At 43.7% G+C, this 20,948-nt stretch overlaps 1 protein-coding gene across 5 annotated transcripts in view; it reads left to right on the forward strand.

Moving 5' to 3' along the window:
- MAPKBP1 (mitogen-activated protein kinase binding protein 1) overlaps positions 1-20,948 on the forward strand; it is a 101,171-nt gene that overhangs the window by 33,574 nt on the left and 46,649 nt on the right. For all 5 annotated transcript variants that reach the window (XM_030948691.1, XM_030948689.1, XM_030948688.1 and 2 more), the window contains exons 4-5: positions 19,804-19,866; positions 20,440-20,497. In XM_030948691.1, the coding sequence (XP_030804551.1) occupies positions 19,804-19,866; positions 20,440-20,497 (121 nt within the window). The remainder of the gene's footprint in view (positions 1-19,803; positions 19,867-20,439; positions 20,498-20,948) is intronic.

Raw genomic sequence — 20,948 nt, forward strand, 5'->3', positions numbered from 1 at the left:
TGGGAACCTGATCTTCTGGTGAGGCACTTGCCTGCTTGAGGAAGCATCCTGTGCTTTTTCTTCTGAGGAGGAATATAGCACTTTGTGCCTTTAGTGTGCAATGCCTTTTAAGCACTATGCTGTCATGTTCTGGTCAGCTTAAATATCCCTCTAGCTCTGCTCATCAACTTGGAGGCACTCTGATAGATTTCAGGAATTTTTTACATTAGTGTTCCTTGATGGGAAAACTGGTATTTCATACATAGCATGTGTGCTGAGTTGATCAGTCTCAACCTGCATATTCTTTTATTCTTTCCTCCTTTCAGCTCTTGAATGGTTCTTTACGTACAGCTCCTGCTGTATGTAAGGCAGATATGTGTTTAATATAGAGAATTCTTTCTGAGACATAGTAAAAGGAATTTCTCTGGCTTTCTCTCAGAAATTACTGTAGACAGTACAGACACAGGTCCCTGGCTAGTTCTGTGTGTGTGCACAGTACATTTGCTGAACATGATTTGGATGCCCCTTTATTCTGACCCATTTCAGAATGAATCATCCTTATTTGTAGATAGGAAGGGAGGGACAATAGGAGATGGATGATCAAAGTTAAAATGAAGATACTGAGTCTTTTATCCTGCTACTTTTTGCTGCATGATCTGATTGAAGAGTTAGACTTGTTCCTTCTTCAGCTTTATCACCTTGGGTTTTTAGTTTGTTTGTTTGTGGTTTTGTTTTGTTTTTTTGGAGATAGGACAAGTAATATTCCAAAATAAATAATTGTATGAGTGTTCAAATCAGAAAACTGCACAGTTCTGGGTCAAATTTTATTTTACTTCAATTGTGCTGTGCATGCTGCGTGTCAGTGCAGCAGCTTCTTGTGTGGCGGCCTGCACTGCAGAACATCCAGCCACAGTCTCTTTTCACTGTGTCTTCCTCTCTTGCACTCCTCATCCTCAGCTGATTTGCAGAATGGAGTGGAAGCCACTGAACTCCTCAGCCCTTCTGAGTCATATCCCTCCTGGCTGTCAGGTCCTGCACTGACTGGCAGTGATGATGGTCTCTATCACAGCAAAGGGAGGAAGAGGATGAAGGGGAAATGAGTGAATTGGTTTTAATCCATCTAGGAGCCTGCTCAACACGTGTGTAGCTGTCTCACATAGCTCAGTGGTAAGTCCCACTGGAAGCTGAAAGAATGGAGATTTTTCTTTTCCAGAAGTGATTGTTGGTTTGCTCTCAAATACTTCTTTCCAGTTCCAGTAGATAGGCTGTAAGGCTGAGTGGTTTCCAGCCCATCTGCATGTGGATGGAAAACTTTCTCTTGGAAAGTTTTAGTCATAATTTTCCATCATTATATAGATAGATTACTGCACAAGGTAATAAATTATCAGTTTAGAACAATTTCCCTTTACCTTAAGCTGTATATAATCCACAATCGAAAAATAACATTTAGGATAAACATTGTGTAACTTGAGCAGGTGTGGTGTTGCCTTGCTCATTCTTTCTTCCTTAAAGTGGAAAGTTTTGGTCAGTGAGGTACAGTAACAAGTTTTGAGAGGCAAATCTAAAAGGTGACTGATGGTGAATGAGGCAGAATGCTGTTATGAACTGGGATCTTTCCAAGACTGATGACCAATTTGGCCAGGTAAGAATTAGTGGTGACGTGGACAGTGAAATCCTAATTTGTAAGTTAACAAGTATTCCTGCATTATTTCAGTGCCTGTTTTTATTAACTAATTGACCGCATTGCTTGGGTGTCACAATGGTTGTTGCCTTTAGAAAACTCTAGGTGCACAGAAGGAATCCACTTCCTTATAGAGCCAGTACATGGTACATATGTAGCTCTACTGCTCTGTGAAGGTACAATTCTTCACTAATTTTGCTTAGCATAAACACTAATGCTACTGGGCTGTATCCCAAAAGCAGCCTGAATTGGTACAGGGATTTTGAAATACTTGAGCTGCTGGGTTGCCAGTAGGTAAATCCACTTCTACTGGTGCTGTCTCCTTCAAGTTTACTTACCAAAAGCTCTGAAGGAGAAGCTCTGTGGTTTCTTCTTATGATCTTTTGTAAAGGAGAATCCTGTGGTGTTGTAAAGATGTAGAAACCTACAATAAAATGAAGAAAAGTTCTTATGTATGCTCCAAAGGAGATTTCAGCATCTTTGGTCCCATCAGAGGCAGCTTGCTTTGTCCTCTTTGAAACAGGATAGTTGCCTTTCAAGAGTTGGACCTCTTTCCCCTCATCATCTCCCAGGAATCTGGAATGTTGTTAATACCTTTCTTCTGTAAGGCTACTGTGCTTAACATGCCATCTGGGGAGATTTTCCAGCCAGCACAATTGTGATGATGGGCTCAGAGAAGAAGATAAGAAAATCCCCTTAAGTGAGATCATTAAACATAATTAGAATCTGTATTGCAGAATGGTTTGAGTAGGGCCACTACAACCAAACTTGAGCAGAACTTTCTGTATCAAAAGTGAACAACACTGGGTTTCAAAAAGATCTGTTCAAAAAGATGACAAAAAGTAGCCAAGCCCTTCCTTCCCTTTCCTTCCCCAGCAGTAGCAGATTTCTCAGAAAGAAGTAGGGATACTTTGTGTCTCAAATCTCCCTGTGTTAAATACCCACTGGAGAGAAAGGAAGGTATCTGCACTGGGGCATGAAGACCGAGGTGTAACAAGACTTTGTTCACTACTTGCCTTTATTAATGTAGATTGGGAGGAGGGAACAGTTTAGCTGAAGAAATAGCTGTAGAGAAGGGTGGGCTGAAGAAGGCTGGTGCAGTCTTAGTTTCTGGCAAAAGAGTGAAGTCTGTACTTGGGACAAAACAATAGAGATATGCTTTGCAACAGTGCTTTATTCTCAGGCCAAATAATTGTAACTGATATTTAAATTACCAGAGGTGGATTTAAGGGGGCTATGGCCTATTTAAGGGGGCTATGGCCTCTCTTCTGTTCTCTTGCAATTGACCCATGACATTGACAAGTAACAATCATGCAGTCTGGAGTAATTGCCCTCTTCAAATCTGGATAGCAGCTGGATCCAGTTCTCAATCCCCATCATTGCACTTCAGACAGAAAAGGTCCTGCCTGCTGGAGTAGGGGCAGTCTTTCTTGTATGTGCTGTTTCCACATGTCCATAACAGCTAGACAGGAATTTTTACATTGTTTTTTTCTTGGTCTCCGTTTTTGGTCTCTCTTTTCTTGGTCTCTCCAGTGAGTACTGGAAACTCTTCCACACTGAATCCATGTCTCTAATAAAACTGCACCTAAAGAGTGGAGTTGTTTGCTGAGCAGTTGTGTATTTATCAGTTCAGCTGTAACCTTGGTTTGTTGGGCAGAAGAGAAGACAAATAAGCAAATGAAGCAGTACTAGCAATCGCCTACAGCTCCAGGCAAACTCCCCTGGTTTAAGACTTTACCAGAACTGGAGTCAAACCTGTTAAATTGACTTCCAGGCAGTTTTCATCAGCCAGTCCCCTAGTGTGTGTGTGTGTGTGTGTGTGTGTGTGTGTGTGTGTGTGTGAGGTTGCTTTTGGTCTCTTGCTGTATTAATTAAAATTCTTTACCTTTGACAACTAGCGGAGGACATAATATTTGATAGAATCTTAAATAATGAGGTAGCAATGAAGCTTCAGACCTGTAGTTCACCTGTTGCCCAGCAGAAAAGGGAGAAAAATAGGACAAAACCTCAAAATAGCTGGGCAGAAAAGCTTCTTACTAAACCAGAGGGAGACTTAGTCAAGTCTGCCAAAAGTGCTGCAGCATATATTGAAGACTGCAGCACTGGGGTGCTGTCAAAAAGCTGGAGGGAATGTGCTGGGAGCTGAGCCCCTGAGTCTGAGAACTCAGCTGCTGGATGGGGAGTTGGTTAATGCCATCTTTGCCAGCTGTGGAGTAGCTGTTGAGGTGGACAATGGGAATCTTGTGGAGTGCTTGGCTTCAGACCTTGTGTTACTTCTGTGTTGTGCCACTCTTGTTCTTGAAAGATGAGTCAGGGCAGTGCTGATGTTTGGTGTTGCCAGGTCCCTTTGAGGCAAGCTGCTGTTGTGCTGTACACAGAGTGCTGTTCCCCTGTACACAGAGCTTCTGGGTCCTTGTCCTGAGTGCCACAGGCTAATCCAGCCTTCAGGTTACAAGGGATGGGTTGCTGCTCTGTAGCCAGCCACTAGAGCTTGGGACAGATAGAGATGTAATGTGATGCTTTATCCTACAGTTACTATTTGAGGATATGGCATCAGCAATGGTCTGATATAGCATCCTCCTTCAAGCCCCCAGGTACCAATGTATCTGTTTATTCCCTGTCTTTCAGAGAAGCCACGTGATATGAGCCCTGTCTCCCAAAACTTTCTTTTTGTACCCCATGCTATCTGGGATCAGCCTGTGCTCATCTATGCTTTTGTAATTCCTCCTTTCTGCCAGGCAGCTGGAAAAGGCTGGACTCTGCAGCTGAGCTCAGTGTAGGAGCACACTTCTCCCTCCCCTGTCCGGCTATAGAACCTCCTGTCCCAGAGGGAGCACAATCTGTGCCCCGTCTTGCAGCCCTCCCAGTGCCAGGAGCTGTGACAGGCAGTACCCACTCTCTGCATTCAGGGTGAATCAAAGCTGAAGTCTGGTGGCCCTTGATAAAAATTTGCTGCTGTTTGTAAAAACAAAACAACACAAGCTGGAAAACCTCAACCAATTCCAACTAGACCCCCAAAACCCACAATAGGAAGCCTTGACTTGTTTAGACTGGCAGATAGTTTTTGATATCTAGATTGAATTGATAATTTTTCAAGGGAATGATCCAATTGAAATGAAACATTCTGGGGCATGTTTCACAAATTTGTTCACAGGAAATCTGTAGAGAAAGGGAATATATGAGAGGAGTCAGATGCCTTTCCCCAGAAAGAGCAGCCCAAGGATCTCCTTAGGATGTGGGAACCCTGCTTTAAGTTGAACAGAAAACTGAGTTCAGTTCAGAGGTGAGCTGGTAACTCTATTCTTCCTTTCCATTCTCACCTTCAAATATGCAGGGTTGGGTACAGGAAAGTCGTAGGATGATAGAATTTGGGTTGTAAAGGGATGTTTAGAGGCCATCTTGTCCAACCCACCCTGCAGTGAACAGAGATGTCTCCAACTAAATCAGTTTGCTCATCTATCACCCCTCTGGACAACCCATTACAATGCTTCAACACACTACTTTTCTTTTGTAAAAAAAATTCTAATTTGGATCTATTCTCTTTTAGCTTAAAGCCATTTCCCCCATTTCCTACTACAACAGGCTCTACTAAAAAAGTTTGTCCCCATCTTTCTTGTAAGTCACTGTTAAGTATTAAAAAGCCACAGTAAGGTCTCCTGGAGCCTTTTTGACTCTAGGCTCAGGTCTCAGCCTGTCCTCACATGAGAGGTGTTACAGTCCTCTGGTCATTTTTGTGGTTTTTCTCTGGACCTGCTCTAACAGGTCCATGTCTGTCCTGTCCTGAGGATTCCACACCTGGATGCAGTACATCAGGTGGGGTCTCACTAGAAGTATGTTGTTCTGTATTCTTTATGTTGCTCTGTATTTGGAATGATACTGAGGGTTTGTCCAAAGGACAGGCTGAAAAAAGCCAGCCATAGGGAAGAGCCAGTGTATTGTAGGACATGGGGAACAGACTTCTTTTCTTTATATTTATAGCCTGTCATGGGACTGAATAGTAGAGAAAATCGCTTTGTTTCTCTCAGCTTGCACTGTTTCCTAAAAAGTAACAGTTTTCTATTTTCTCCCTTATAGATAATAGGAGTTGGGAATTAAATAATGACTATATTAAAAAAGGAAAAAAAAGGGTAATGGGAAAGATGCTATGTTGTACACCAATCCTTCCCTGTGCTTGTTTGGACACTCTTCTCCCAAGACCATGCAGTAACCTTCTCTCAAGGCGGGAAAGCCCACAGAGACACGTGGTGCTGCCTTTCAGAGCCTCTGCAGTGCCATGCTCCTGCTCAAAGTCCCACAGCTGGTTCCATGAAGGGGACACGAGCTCAGCTGGTGCTGTGGTACGTGCACACACACAAAGTTAAGGACGTGATTATGGCAAAAACCACCAGATGCTACTGGCTCCACTCCTTCTGTGTCCTTGTTTTCACCTGTTCTAAGTGCTGAGCAAGCCTGGTTCTCAGAGAGAGGGTACAAAATGGGGCAGTGGTGGAAAGAAGTGCTCTCAGAATGGTTTGTGGAAGGAAATGGGATGGAGTTTGTGTAAGCATTCCTTCAGTGCTGTGTTTTACATTTTCCTTTTTTTTTAACATCAGAATACTATTACATGCAAATTCTTTGATTATTACTTACCTTTGGACTCTGACCCTTCAGCACCACAGCATGAAACACAATTGTGTTAACTATAAAAAACTTTTGAGCTTAACTGATGGTGAAGTTGGGGATGGTTTTTAGTGTAAGAATGAATTGCAAGACTCTTATTATGGGCCAAAGAAGGCTCCTTGCTTGCACTGTCTGTGTAGGTAGTGTGCATGTGCTCTTCCCACCAGCGATGGAAAATCTTGGAGAGGGGTTTTGTTTTGTATGTGGTACTGCAGTGGTGTGAGTGAGCTGTAAATGAAGTTCGATACTGTGGGTAGGGCAAGTAGTTAGCTAGGTAGTTTCTGTCCCACACTGTCCCACAGAACTGGTGTGGAAGGTCCAGGCACTGCCTGTGCAATGTTTCTTAGGGGGCCAACAGTATTAGCTGAGTCCTCAAGAACATTAATGTTAACGTGGATTCTTGCTGTTGCCAAAAATGTTAGTGATGAAGAAAGTGAGAAGCAGGGAAATGGGAATGCTGTTATCTTTGCAAGGCTGCAATGAAAATTCTTGTCACAGCAAAAGCACTTTAATGTCCTTGAAATTTCCCTGTGCTGGATTCCCAAGGCTGTGAGCAGGGAAAGGTAGGGCTTTCTGGAGCAGTCCTGCAAGTTTGTTGCTGTTTGGATTGCCTCACAAACCATATTAAGGAAAAATACGTAGTACGTGCTTCTTACTGCTGCCATCCTAGTTCCAGGGCAAATATTCCAGTTCCATCAAAAGGTAAGTGCCATCATGCCTGTCACAATATCTACAGCAGTTACTGTTTTAATGATTGTATGGGTCATTTCTGATTTTAACCTGCCTTAAAAGAAACCCTGACTGTCCTCAATCCCAGAGTGTGTCAATTGGATTTTTAAACTGGAAGGCAAGCTGGTAATAATCCCATGTAGATAGTTGGTTTGTTACTTTCTGTTTTGATCTCATTAACCAGCATGTGAACTAAAGGTAAGTTGCTATTGAAAAGGAAAACAAAAAGGGGAGAAGCTGGGGAAGCAGTCCTGTTGTGAAGGTCATAAACTTGCAGTTTATGTGCAAAGAGATGGAAGCAAGAGAATAAGCATGACTGCTTTATTTGATAACAGAGCTAAAGACTCAGGTAGAGCTCTGCAAGTGGGAAGCTTTGACAGGTTTGGAAAGCTATTGCATTTAGTGCAATAGGGAAGAGGAGTGTTGCAAAGCTCTCAGTACCTCAGCTATTTTGGGTCATGTAGGCCTTTTCTCAGCTTGAGGCTGAGAACCTGCTGGGGTTTGCCCATTAGCTGAGAAAGGAGGGGGACGGCAGAGAGCACGAGTGCTCAAAAGCCTGTGTACCTGCAGGTAGCAGCCTGCTCTCTGCTCTACCTGCTCTACATCTCTCCAGTTACACCTCCTAGCAACCACTGCCTTGGTGCAGCAACACCACTGGCCTGTGAGCCAAGTCCTGAGCTTGCATAAGAGCAAGGCGGGGGGAGTGGGGACTGAATAGCAAAGTCTGGGATGAAAATGAGATACCAGCCGCCTCAGCTGAGCTCCACCCTTTCTAAGAATCTCAAAACAGGCACTGTCTCCTGGCAACCTCGACACAAATCACAGAGTTTAAGTTAAAAGAAGTACATACAGTCCAAAGGACATATCCCAGCACCAGGTGTGAACAACGGGGAGTCACTTCTTTTCCTCTTTCTGGAAAACCTGGCACTGTAGATGGACTTGGGTTTCACTCAGTGTCAGAAGGCAGTGAGTGAAAGGTGAATGAGCATCGTGTTAGGATAGCTAAGAAGTGCCAAGAAAATGGTGTATTTTGTTTATTGTAAGCATGCCCTGACTATTGCTTAAGAACCAGATGTAGGACTCTGCTCCCTCCCTGCTGCACTGGAAGAAGTGCCCTGCAATGCATGCACACATTGGCCTGTTGTGCACCTGAACCTGGTTCTTTCAGCTGGCAGCCAAGGAGTGACAGAGCTGATACCAGCCAATTTCTTGCCTTTGGAGTCAGTTGTTATGCTTTTGCAATGGTGACCTTATACTTTTTAAGAAGTACTCTTAGTCTTGGACTCTAACCTGACAACATTTCTCTGTGACAGGAAATGTAGATATACAAGAAAGCAGAACTGAGTTTTATAATAATTGCTTCTCCTTCTAGGAAAGCTGTCTTTTCAGATCTTCTGACAACTGATGTTCATTAACTACTCTGAAGAAAAATTGCAGTGCATTTAAAATGCTATGTATTATGCTGAGATAGAGGTAAAGCAGAAGTAAATGTTCATCTTTTGTTAAAGGCAGAGCTGTCACAAGGCTTCTAAAAAGATAACATGGGCAGAATTTAACTTTGCCAATCTGGCAAGGTCTGAGCTGTTCCTTTTGTGAGAAGTGACAAGGCTGGGAGAGGGAACTGGCATGAGCTCTGGATGTTTGGGCCTGGGAGCTGCCGCAGGCTTCCTGTGCATTGTGGTGTGGACAGTTGTGGGGAGAAGCATGCCCCCCCTGCCCCTTCTTTCAGCATCTGCCAGCCTGACCTTGTAGGGTGCTGAGTAGGCAAGGCTGGCAGGAGGCTTTTGTGCCTTTTTGTGGATCTGGCAGCCTGCTGCCCAAGGCAACTGTGAGCTTTGCCCGTGCCTAGAGAAGTGGAAAACAACTGGCTATTTGAGCAAGTGATTCTTTAATTTCATGCTTTCCAAGAAGCATTTTTTTTTCTGTGTGTGTGTTTGGTGTGTTGTTTTGTTTGTTGTGGTGGGTTTTTGTTTGGTTGGTTTTTTGGTTTTTTGTTTTTTTTTTTTTTTTGACATTCTTGCAGAGATATGGCCTGGATTATGCTTACTGAAGCATTCAAGGGGAAAAGCTGCTCCAGTTTCTTTGCCGCAGTGGGGGCTTTTGCTTCCTGCTCTGGAATGCAGGAGAGATCAATAATGGGTCAATGGACCCTGGAGGGGTCTGCCAGTACCTTACCCCAGGTGTGACCATCTAGGGAGATGGTGGTGGAGGAGAGGGGGCTGGCAGACAAGGTTAAATTTCATTGCTTTTTTTGTTTTGTTCCTTTGAATGATGCCATTTTAATATTGATACACTTTGTACTCATGGTAAAACAGTTAAAGGCCTGAGGCATCAGCCATGAGCTGTCATGTTGGTCTGCCCCAGATGATTAGTTTGTTGTATGGATCTTTCTCCCTGCTCTTGAGTTGCTCAGGCACAATGAGGGAATACTCTGGCTGTGCATGCTGCTGGAAACAGAGGTGTTAGCCAATTGCTTGAAAGCAGGATATATTTTTCCTTTGGGACTTGGTTTTAAAGGAAGACACATATTCAGCTTTTGAGGCTTCATGGCATGGTGTCAACAGCTCTTGCAGGGAAGTTGGTGCAAACCTGAAGTGTAGAGCCAGATTTCTCTGTGTAATCCCAGCTGGGTCTGCAAATCTCTGCAAGGAGCTGCTTGATCCCAGGAGGGTACCTTCAGAGAGCTCCCATCTTCTCTTGCTATACCATTGGGCTTGAAAGCTGAATTTGCTCAGCACGCGATGGCAGATTTGATTATTCTGCAGTAATTTTATTGTAAACTTTGCTTCTCTTTATCTTTCTCTTGCCTTTCCCTCTAAACTGCTCTTTGTCTGTTTTTTAAATTTTTTAGATTGTTTTTTCTTGAACTTGTCTTTCATTGCTTTCTCTTCCCTGGTGTGTCTTTTCTCTGAGGCAATTGCTTGGGCTTTGTTGTTCATGGGCAAAGAGGAAGCACCCCTTATATATGGGCTGTGTATGTGCATAAATAAAAAAAGGCAGGAATTTATTGTTGGTATAACTACATAACACTCTAATTCATTAATCAATTTACCACTAATTATGACAGATAAAAGAAGGACTAATAATGCATTAGGGTAATTCTATATAAAAATATCTCAATAATTGAGATAGTGCAATTAAAACTGTAATACATTTCTTTGTTTCTGTTTGGTTTTTCTGATGTTATGTTCACCCTTATGCTGCTCTTCTAGATCTTAGTCAGTTGTTGAGGGTAAATCTTTGTAGCCCTTCTCTGGGAAGAGTATGATGTGGCTTTTACTGGATTCTTCCTTACTCCAGGGTTCATCTGGGTAATTTTTATCATGTTTGCTAATACACTTGCAAATCTTGCACTTGTACAACTCCACAATGCTTCTAGAATTCACTATATATGATGTCTTTAATGCATGTTGGATAATTTTTCTTTGATTTATTTGCTACCCCTAAAAGCTGTTTTTTTTCAGCTCCAGGTCTGTATGGTTTTTAACAGACAGCGTGTGAATTGTTTGCAGCAGTTTGGTCTCCAATGGCAAGCACATGCCTCCTCTCTTATCCCATTCCTGTACTCCTCTGCACTGTGTCCTGCTTCTCCACTTCTCAAGGCCTCTGCTCTCATACCGTGCCTGCATTTTTCTCCACTATGCAGTCATTAGTTGTAAATATCTCAGGCTACATAAAATAGCTGTTGGTCAACGTTGTTTATGTAAAACTATGGTTGTACTCCACAAAAGATAAACAAAAGTAAAACAAATCATCTATAAACACCTGGTCAGTTACTGAAATTGCTGTCGCAGCTCAACCAAGTAAAACAGAGCTACAAGCAGGTCAAGATAAGTTCAGAGCATGCAAACCCAGGCAGCTCAAGGCCTTTGAGACTCAGCAAAAGTTTGTGGCCTGTTGATGAAAATGGCAAATCTGGGGCTGTCAGCCAGATACTGATTGAAGAGGGACTGGATCTTGAGAGCAAGTGGAGGGGTGGAGCACAACTGGGGAGCTAGAGATCCCCAAAGCAGGTGTCTTGGCTGGTCTGTCAGGACAGCTAGTTGTTCTTTTCTCCTTGTTGATGTTCCTGGGACAGCTGTAGCTTTGGGAGATCTCAGTGTACGGAAACAGGTCTTTTCCCAAGAACTAACATAGTATGCTGTGATTCTGTAGTGTTCATCCTGGAAAAAGTTGCATTCTCTGTCTTGCATGTGAAGCTCTTCAGGTTTTTAGCTGTGTCCTGGCTGTTTGTTTCCTCTCTCTTGGTCACACCTGGAACCAGCCAAGTGCTGCTCAAGGCTCCATTTCCTAGTGCTTCTCAGTCTTTCTTGTCTGTCTGCTCAGCACATTTTCTGGTCATTAACTATCTCAGTGATCCTTTTGTTCCTCCAGTCTACCTATCATCAGTTGCCCATTGCTCTAACCCCTGGGGCTGCTGCTCTTCTGCAGTATTCCGTGGGTGTTTGCCACCAGTGCTGAAATAAAATGCAGCTCTGCAACTCCTAGCCCAGTTGATTTGATACTTCGTGTAGGTGTATTGCTGGCATTGCTTCCCTGCCCCTAGGCAAGTGAGTGGTTTTGGAGAGAGGGAGAGAGAAATGTGCACTCTCTATGTGTGTGTAAATGTTATAGTCAGCCATGAGCCATATGAATGCATGTGTCTGTGTATATACCTACAAATATGTGCATGTGTCTGTACAAGCATTTGTCATCAGTACCCTGTCTCTTTTGAAGCTTGTCAGGTGTCCAGACTGACAGACATTTCAGTCTGTGTAAGTACAGCTGCTGCTTTGCATGGCTTCTTTTTTCTACCTACCTTTGCTGCAGGCTGGAGGACAGGTGGCATATTCTGCAATGCAGCAGAGATGGTCTGTCCCCGGTTCTGCTAGGACAGGGTTTTGTTCCTGGTTTCTCATTCATGAGGATTTTTTTCCCTCTCCTGGCTTTGACTTGTTGAAGGGAATGCTGTTGTTTTGAAGAAGTTCCTGCTGAATCACTGGTGACTAGGTAGCCGTGAGCCATAACAATTAACTGGAAACATTTTCATCCTCCTTGCAACTGTAATGATTCCCAGTTAATAAGCTGGTTTAAATTTCATGGTTTTCCTCTGAGGCCTTTTTTCTCCTCTGCTTTCCCTACATGCACTTCTTGCCCAAGTCTTTCACAATTTATGTCTGGCTTAGCTCTTTGCCTCCCAGGAAAGGTGCCTCTTTATTGTGCAGCTCTGTAAAAAGCCATCACTCTCCTGAGGGCACTACTGCCGTGTCTCTGGCTCCAGTGTGGCTCCTCTGGAGTTGTGTACAACTTATCCAGTGGGAGATGGGACCCAGGCTGTGTTTCCTCTCTGCATCCATTTTGTGTGAAATGTTTTCTGGAGTCATCACCCTGCCTTGTATTTGCCCAGTGTCAGAAGGGTTGCTAATTTTAAAAATCCTCCTCCTCTTCTTCTGCTCTGCCTCCTTAAAAATAGACCTCGAAACAGCATGAACACCTCCAATGGTAGGTTAAGGATTTTCCACATGCAGTAGTTGCAGGGAGGTGAGGATATGTTACAGTGAGATCAGCTGGACCTGCTAGAAGTCACTGTAGCCAGCCTACGAGGATGGGCAGCACCTTCACTCTAGGAGGAGGCAGGAAAGAAAACTTCTGCAATTTCTCATCTGTGGTCCTGATAAAGCTGAAACTTCAGTTGTGCCTTGTGTAGGCAAGAAGAGAGGCCCTAATTGATGTTACAGTCACAATCTCTGCCCGTTATTGGATCTTTTTAACTGTTCATGTGTTGAGCTTTTTAAAAGTATTTTTAAAGTGTTTTGGGTGCCATTTCAGATCTGTGCATCTGTTCTCTGCCATCTGCAGCTTGAGGTTAGAGTCACAGCTGGTTGTTTTAAAGATGTAGTGTAGCAGGTGTAAAGGGGCTGCTGAGAGCAGCCAGTGGAAGCTGTCAGCTGTGCATGGCAGGAGTTTGTGTTGGCCCTCCCTATGCAGGCCAGGAGCTGAGGAGGAGATTTCTGGGCACTCGGCCCTGTCCCCTCATCTGCAGCAGGGCCTGTTCAGGTAGACAGGCACAAACCACATTGGCAGCAGAAGATCATGAGGATGGCAGCATCCCTGCCAGATGACAGGGAGAGAAAGCTGCCTGTTTTTCTGGATGTCACCAGATCATATAGTATTGGTGATTTTGCAGGGCTCTCAGCTTTGAGGCTCAGTTAGTGTAACAGAAAGGTGAATTCAGTAGGCTGAAAGGGTGCTGAGACCAGAGGCTGCCCTTGTCTGTTTGGGGATTATCCTTATAAAATCCTTGTCAGTTCAGGTCTGCTGCAATTTCCTCTGCTGCTCTCTCTCCTCTCAGTGTGGGTGTACACTGTTTTAAGATATCTCTGAAAGTCAGATTTCTGGAGGCTGAGAAAAGAGTCTGGGCGAGTATCTTAAAATATGACCCATCTTCCCTAGGACTGGGCTATTGGAGGCAAGACATTGGCCTTCAGTTTGTCACAGCTCTTCCTGTGTTTTTTTTGGAGCAGAGCCTATTGTGTGATGTGTTTGAGCTCCCACTCTTGCAGATTTGAGGTGCCATGCAGCCTTTCAAATAGAGCAAGTGTGGTTGGCAATCAGAAATTTCTACCCTATTAGTTTAGTGACACTAAATATATCACTGACTTTCTTTTTCACAGTGGGTTTCTTGTTCAGTATTCGTGGCTTTTCATTAGCCTGTGTTGGTTTCTGAAGCATGAATTTAGCTGCACCTCTCAGGCTCCCACCTTTTTAGTTCTCTCTATCACAGATTGGTGCAGGGAGCTCTGGAGGCTTTTCTGCGCAGGCAGTGACACCCAGCTCTTAACCTCTCAACAGATAGATCTTTTTTCTCAGCATGCATGTAATTAGTACAGTGTAATTGAAAATACCTATTCAGTTACATAGTCAGCATGCACATCCTCTCATCACTGCTAACTCACTCCCAGTATTGGCTATGAATTAAAGAAGCTTTTTGGCAGGAAGAATTGCCACATAGAAAAATAACACCAGCCTCTGTAGACACTTCTTTGCTCTGATCAAGCTTGCCATGGCAACCAATGCAGTGTAAAAAAGATTTTGTTCTTATCAAAGTCTTTTTTTCCCCATGCATTTAGTGCATAGGAAGCTTTTGCACTCTCATTTGAATAGCTTTGGGTGAGGGGAAGAGAGCAAGGTATGAGCCAGAAATTGAGAAATGGACCAATTTTGAAGGGATGGGACTGTTTGCTCTTTTCATTTATTCTTGCAGTGGCATGAAAGGAGTGTATTGTGGGGGAGACAAAAAGAAAGCTAATGTTTGTTTTAGTGTCTTAATGGAGTTTTCTTTCCTCTCTACAGCATCCTCTTCATAGCATAGGCTCCATGCATTTGGGAGAGGAGGGCTTGATGCATGAGCTTTCCCTACAGTCATGTGTCCCATGAGATAGGGCAACACTGAGTTGGTTGGTAGCTTGGAAAGGAATGCTACTGCAGCCTTTTAATTTTCCCAAACCCCTTGTAAGGGGAACCTGTAGAGGAAGGAAAAGGGAAAACACACTTCTTCAGAAATTTGATTTTTGTCAGCTTGCTGAGGAAGGAGATGGCTGGGGTAAGGCAGCGATAATAGAGGGATGTTGTGGGAAACAGGAGGACAATGAGAAGAGTAAAATGCCCAGAAACTATAATTTGGTAAGTGCAGAAGTGAAGCCAGTAGAAGAAAAGTCAGAAGTAAAGGTGGAGTGACCCACTGCCACTGACTTAGTGAGTCAGATACTTTGTGTATATGTGATACTGACATCTGATTCCTCTTCACTCCTTATATGTAGGAAAATTGCTCCTTTTTTTTTTTGTGTGTGTGGATCTTTTTGCTTTTGCTGGAGCCAGTGGTAACTACTGTGGTATTTCATGCCTACCCTCTCCTCTCCTTTCCTCTCCCTCTCCCCCCTCCCTCCCTGTTTTTCATCTGCATATGATGCACAGTTGTGAAGATAAAACCTCCATGGAGGTTTGGAAAGCTCTGTAAGGAACCTTTCTCGTTGGCTGATACAAATGAGCTCCGTGATGCACAATGCTCATGTTGTTGGTAAAAACCTTTGACACTGCTGTGAGAGCTAATTCTGTCCTTCTTGTGTGTTACCTGGATGTCCCACAAGAAAGAGGCATACTGGGAAGGATTGCCCAGCTGAGCTGTTTATAAAAGCTGCTTGCATCAGGAAGGTGTGCTTAATGCTTGTGAGGTGGCACCATAGCCCTAGAAATAATGCCTTTCAATATGTGTGCCGTTGCCTACAGCCTCTGCAGGAACCGGCATGCAAACTAACAGGACACTTGATCGTAGCTGGCTGATGTATGATTTGTACAGCAGTAATCCATACAGCAGTGAATAGTTTCTATAAATGTCTTGGAAGTCAGAATCTACTTGTGGATTAAAAAGGTGCTGTGATCATCAAGCCTCGTCCACAGCTGCAGAGGAGATAGGGTTTGTGCTGAAGCAAGAGGGCTAACAATGTTGATGTTCTCAACAGCTGATGTGTGCCAGGCTCTGTAGGTCTTGTGAGGTGTTTCTGGAGCTAGCCTTAGTTTGCATGTTGGTACTAGCATTCAAAAATATCTCTTCAAAGATGTCTTGAGCACTTGAATTTGTTTTGAAAGCTTCAGTTTGGGAAAGGGGTGGAGTGTGTGGAACAGGTGATGTGACCATTGTGGAACTTGGGGTTTGAAGTACTTTGCTTTGTCTACATGCACAGTTGGAAGCTGTGAATAAAAAGATCAGTGCTCTCTTACCATTCATCCTTTCCTATCCCTCTGGCTGTAAAATACTGAATGCAACCTTATAAAGAAGCAAAGGTGGAGGATGGTTATATGGGTGTGTGCTCTTTGATGCAACTCATTTTCCATGGTAGTTATATTTATTATTTTAACTAGTGTAAGATTAAAGCAAGCATAAATGGAAAGGACTAGATATTTTGACTCTCTCAAGGGCTTGATAGCCTTACTGGATAGGAGGCAGTGTGGAGTAGGTGGGTCAGCAACCTGATCATTCAGTTTATTTTGCTAGACTGATTTCCTTTGCTAAAATGGCACATGCCCAGAGTATTAATGGGCTCTGAAATACTTTATTTAGGAAGCTGCTGCAGGTTCTGCTGGACTGAGCTGAGCTGTGTCTGAGCAGGCAGTGAAGGCCACCCTGTGTCACTGAGCAGCTTAGGTTGTAAAAGAACCTCAGACCATGGACCATTAACCTAACACTGCCAAACCACTACTAAACCAAGCCCCTGTGTGCCACATCTTCACATATTTTAAATACCTCTGGGGATGGCAACTCAACTACTTCTTACTTCTTTGGGCAGCCTGTTCCAGTGCTTGACAAGCTTTTCTGTGAAAAAATATTTCTAATATCCAGTCTAAACATTTCTGATGCAACTTGAGGCTGTTTCCTAACACTCTGAGGAGATTAAAGAACTAGAAATAGTTTTTGCCTGTTGTGGAAATGTGTTCTTTAGGATGCAATAGACTAGAAACCTTCCCAAGCATTTTGAGAGGGAGCTAGTTTACAAACTTGCATGCTGCTGACTCTCAGAACGGGATCTGTACCCCACTGTATGATTGATGGTTTGAAGTTTCCCATCTTGCTTAATAGGGTGTCCTTGGAGTTGGCTGAAGTCTTTATTGCCCTTGTGTGTGGCAGAGAGGAGAGGAATGGTGGAAAATCAGCATGGGACAGCATTGCAGTAGGATAGCTTTTGTTGGGTAGCAGTTAATTTAAGAAAACAAGTTCAGAAGACTAATTAGTCCTGGCTAAATGGTTTTGTTGGCAAGAAAGTCATAACTAATTACTAAGTTATGTTAATTATCAACTGACAAATCAAAATATCTTCTTTTGCTGAGCTTATGAGTTAAAATTACTACTTTGTGATATAAATTAATGCTTGCTCACCTGTAAGAAGATATTGTGATTTATCCCCCTGCCCCTCCAGTTAGTGTTTATTAATTATGGGTCAAACTCAGTGAATCAAGTATAGAATTGTCATAAGACAAAGTTAAAATATCCACATTTGTGATAGCTGCTCTGGCATTAGGAGCTGTGTGGCTCTTGAAATGTTCTGTTGATTTGCCTTGTTGTGTGAGCTGGGTGGTGCTCTTACCTCCCCTGTAGGCTCTGGATTTCGCCAGGGTCTGGAGAGGGGGGGAAGCCTGCTGGCACACAGGCTGTCCTGGGGTGCCACTATGCTAAAATTCATGATTATAAGTGGCCAAAAGTTCAGCCCTATAGGTTAATAATGGCAAAACCCTGGACCTTTGTGGCCCACTACACTATTCTAGGAAGGGGTTTGTTTGCTTGCCTGGTTTGAAGACCATGGTTTATATTTTGTATCTTTCCTCTGTTTTTTAAACTGTGTTCCCTTCTCTGAAGTCCTGTTTCTCTGCTGAGTTCCTCACAATAAAACAGAAACTTGACTTTAAGGGCTGCATAAGAAAGTATTTGTGAAGATTTCATGTCTTCCTTTTATTCTTTCTGGTTTTCTGAAGCTTATTTTAAGCACAATTAATCCATATTTTAACTCCACAGGATTTTGGTCCATTAACCCCATCCAACCATCATGGGGTTTTTGCTTTGCTTTTCTGATTAGCTGGCAGCTTGGGATTAGATAGAATTTCACATCTGCTAACTTCCTATTTCATATCTTCTGATTTGCAAGGCTTAACCTTCCCTGACTTGTTAATGGAACACAAACCACCTGCTTTGCACTAATCCCTGAGAAATATGTAGCATGGCTTTGACTTGAAGCTCTCCAGTTTGATTCCCCAGGGTAAAAAGGATCAATTCTGGTCTGAACAAACTGCTTATCTACACTTTCTCTGCTCTTCCACAAGGCTACATGTCCAACCATGGCTATCTGCCCTTTAATTGTCAAGAAAGTTTGATGCCTTTATTACCTTGGCCTTCAGGGTAAGGTATGAGTGGATAGGGGTGTGTGAAATGGCATGGCTGGAGAGTAGAGTAGTTTAAAGGAGGGGAGGGCATATCCTGTGCTTCCTTGGTGCTTTGGATGCTGGCTTTGAGCTAGCAATGTTAATGGAGTGTGGAAGGTCCAGCCAAGGACTCTCAGCTTTAAAGTATTGGTGTGTCACTTCTCTTTTCTGCCCTTTTCAAAGCTGACACTCCTTTTGGCAGTGTAGCCTGGTCAGACCAAAGACCAAAGCTGCCAGGACTAGGTGAGGGGATGCCAGAGGCATTGCAGGGCCCTGTCTCCCTGAGCTATGCCTGTAGCACTCCTGGCCCTGCCTGCTGCTGGGGATGTGCAGCGGGGCCTGGAAGGATGCGGCTCTCGTTCCAGGCAGTGTGGTGCCAGGGTGTGCTTTGTCCTGGGCATGAGTGTGTGCCACCTGAATTGAAATGTTGGTGAGCTCTGTAGGTGAGGTTCTGCAGTGGATTTCTGGAGTGCCTCAGCTTTTTGCCCTTCTGATTGGCTGTTTCAGGCCAAATCCTCTACTCCCTTAGTCCAGGCCAACTCCTCTACTTCTCCTGTGTGTCCCACATGTTTCTCCCAGCGATTGATGTCTGTAGCCTGGCTTGTGTTGCAAGCAAGCCCCAGCATGATGGTGATGTGAGTGAAATCCTCAGTGCAGCAAAGTCTGCTGGCAGTGGAGCAGGGACGTCCTGCAGTGCTCCCCCAACACTGCAGTGAAGGAGGAGCTGGCACTCTCCAAACTCCAGCAGTGTTCTTGTAGAGGGACAGACAAACTCCACAGTTTCTATTTTAGATGTGAAGTGAAAAATACAACACAAGGTCATCAGAGCAATTGTTCCTCTATCTTTTTATTCCCATAACAGCATTTTATGTTACTAGTTGTTACTATGCTCTGCTGCAAGACAAATGCTGTTACATGAAGATTTAAAAATGGTGTATAGGATGTTTGTAGAGAATGGGGAAGGCTGCAGTATCTGTGACAGCTGTAGGTTTAGTTGTGGTGGGCTGAGGCATGGAGGCAATGTGCTATGGGCAAGAACAGTGGGAGATGGGGTCTCTTTTCCTTCCTTCCCCCCCATGTCAGCAATAGAGGTGTTTTGCTCACAGTGGAGGTGATTATATTGCTTACCAGGAGCTTAGTATTGCTTGCTTTAGCAGTTCATCTTACTGAGGGATATCTGCAAGGCCCCTGAGCAAGCTCTTTATGCAGATAGACTTCTTAGGTCAATAGTTTTTTTGGCATCATACGTTTCACTTCTCAACCAGCCAGTCCCTTCTTGTGCTATACTCAGTGGTTTGTGTCCTGTCTATTATTAAGGTCAGGCACAGAAATTTAGTGCCTTTAACTCCCCAAATCTTTTCCAAAAGATCCCCTCTTTCCTTCTTCCCTATTGTCTTACTCTTACACCAGACACACTGCTTCGGTGCCCAGCACACAGGGTCACTTTTATGGCAGTAGATATAATCCATTAGGGCTTTGCACAAGTTTTCATGGTCAACCTTTCTGTTCAGCTTGAACAATCAATCTCAGGGCTCCTGAAAGGTGGAAAGGTAATTATTTATGGTACTAGCAAATGGTATTCCTCAACATGAGAGAGATGTGATTTCCCTCTGGATTTGTTCTTTTGCTTTCCGTTTTTTAGTTAACCTCAGTTCAGTCTGAGATTAGGGGATAAAACAGCTTTTTGGGACTACTTTGGCTGCTCTTTTTAATTTTTTTTTTAAGTTTTCCAGCAAGGATAGCTCTTTGGTTATCGTTATGCGTATGGTGATGTAATCTCTCTTTGTTTTTGTGTTTCCTTTGTCTAGGTGTGTTGTTGTGCTGTTCAACCCTAGAAAAAATAAGCAACACCATATTCTAAACAGCTCCAGGTGAGTAAAGCTTTAAGCTGGACTTGCTTTCTGTGAGGTGAATTCAAGACTTTTATGGCTTGACTGAAGTGCAGGAGCTGCTGTTGCTCCAGGCTAAATCTCCTTGGTTAGAGTTGCCTTGGGGACAGGTTGCCTGCAGCTTTGACTCCAGCTCCTTCTCACATTAGGTGCAATTGCTGACAAAGTACCACCTCATAAACATTGGATCCCAAGAGGAACTGGTAATGGTCATGACATAGAGGGGATCTTACTACAGTTCCATAGTATCTGACTTTTTTTTTCTCCACCTAAAATGATGACCTCATTATTGAAGCCAGCAGTGCGACATGGTCCTGCACCTGGAATAAAGGTGCAGCAATGAACCTCAACTTTTGGAGCTTTTCTGCTGCTGTCAGCTGCTGTTTGAGACTTGGGCAACAGGGAATCCCCATGGCAAAGCAAAACCATTATGTCAGGCTATTATGGGTGACTTCAGTATTTTTTCAGTTCGTCTCAACCTACTCCCCAGTCATGATGTATTGAAATGAAATCACATGTTGGAAATGTTTCTCAGTGTTATTTTCTCTGTTTTAGGAAAACAATTACAGCACTTGCTTTCTCTCCAGATGGAAAATACTTGGTTACAGGAGAGGTAAGTGTGAGAGGAGAGAGGGTGCACCTTGTCCATCGCATTTTGAAACAGGGCAGAGGGGCTTAGAGAAAACAGGCTGTTTTTACACAGAGGAGTTCCAATGTTGCCTCATTGTTCAGTGGACCTGCTGGCTTATGGGTGGCACTGGGTGCTCCAGCTGGGAGTTTTTTAACATGTCAGCTTTGGGGATGGGTCTTCTGGGGTGTCATCTGTGGGCTGAAGGTAGAGTGAAAATAAACAAGAGGACACACAGCATCGTTCTACTCTAGCATCAATGAAGAGTACTTGGATGGTCCAGAATATTGGCCTGAGCTTAGCACTGTCCTTCAGGATTTCAGGAAGTAACTGAAGCCAGAAACAGTGTTGCAGGAAAAAAGAAAAGTGCACCTGGAGTGGAGTTTTAGGAATAGTCACAGAAGATGCTGGTGCCTGTGGTTTGACATGGTTTGTC

Source organism: Camarhynchus parvulus, chromosome 5, assembly GCF_901933205.1.
Source record: "Camarhynchus parvulus chromosome 5, STF_HiC, whole genome shotgun sequence".
In the NCBI taxonomy this organism is placed as follows: domain Eukaryota; kingdom Metazoa; phylum Chordata; class Aves; order Passeriformes; family Thraupidae; genus Camarhynchus; species Camarhynchus parvulus.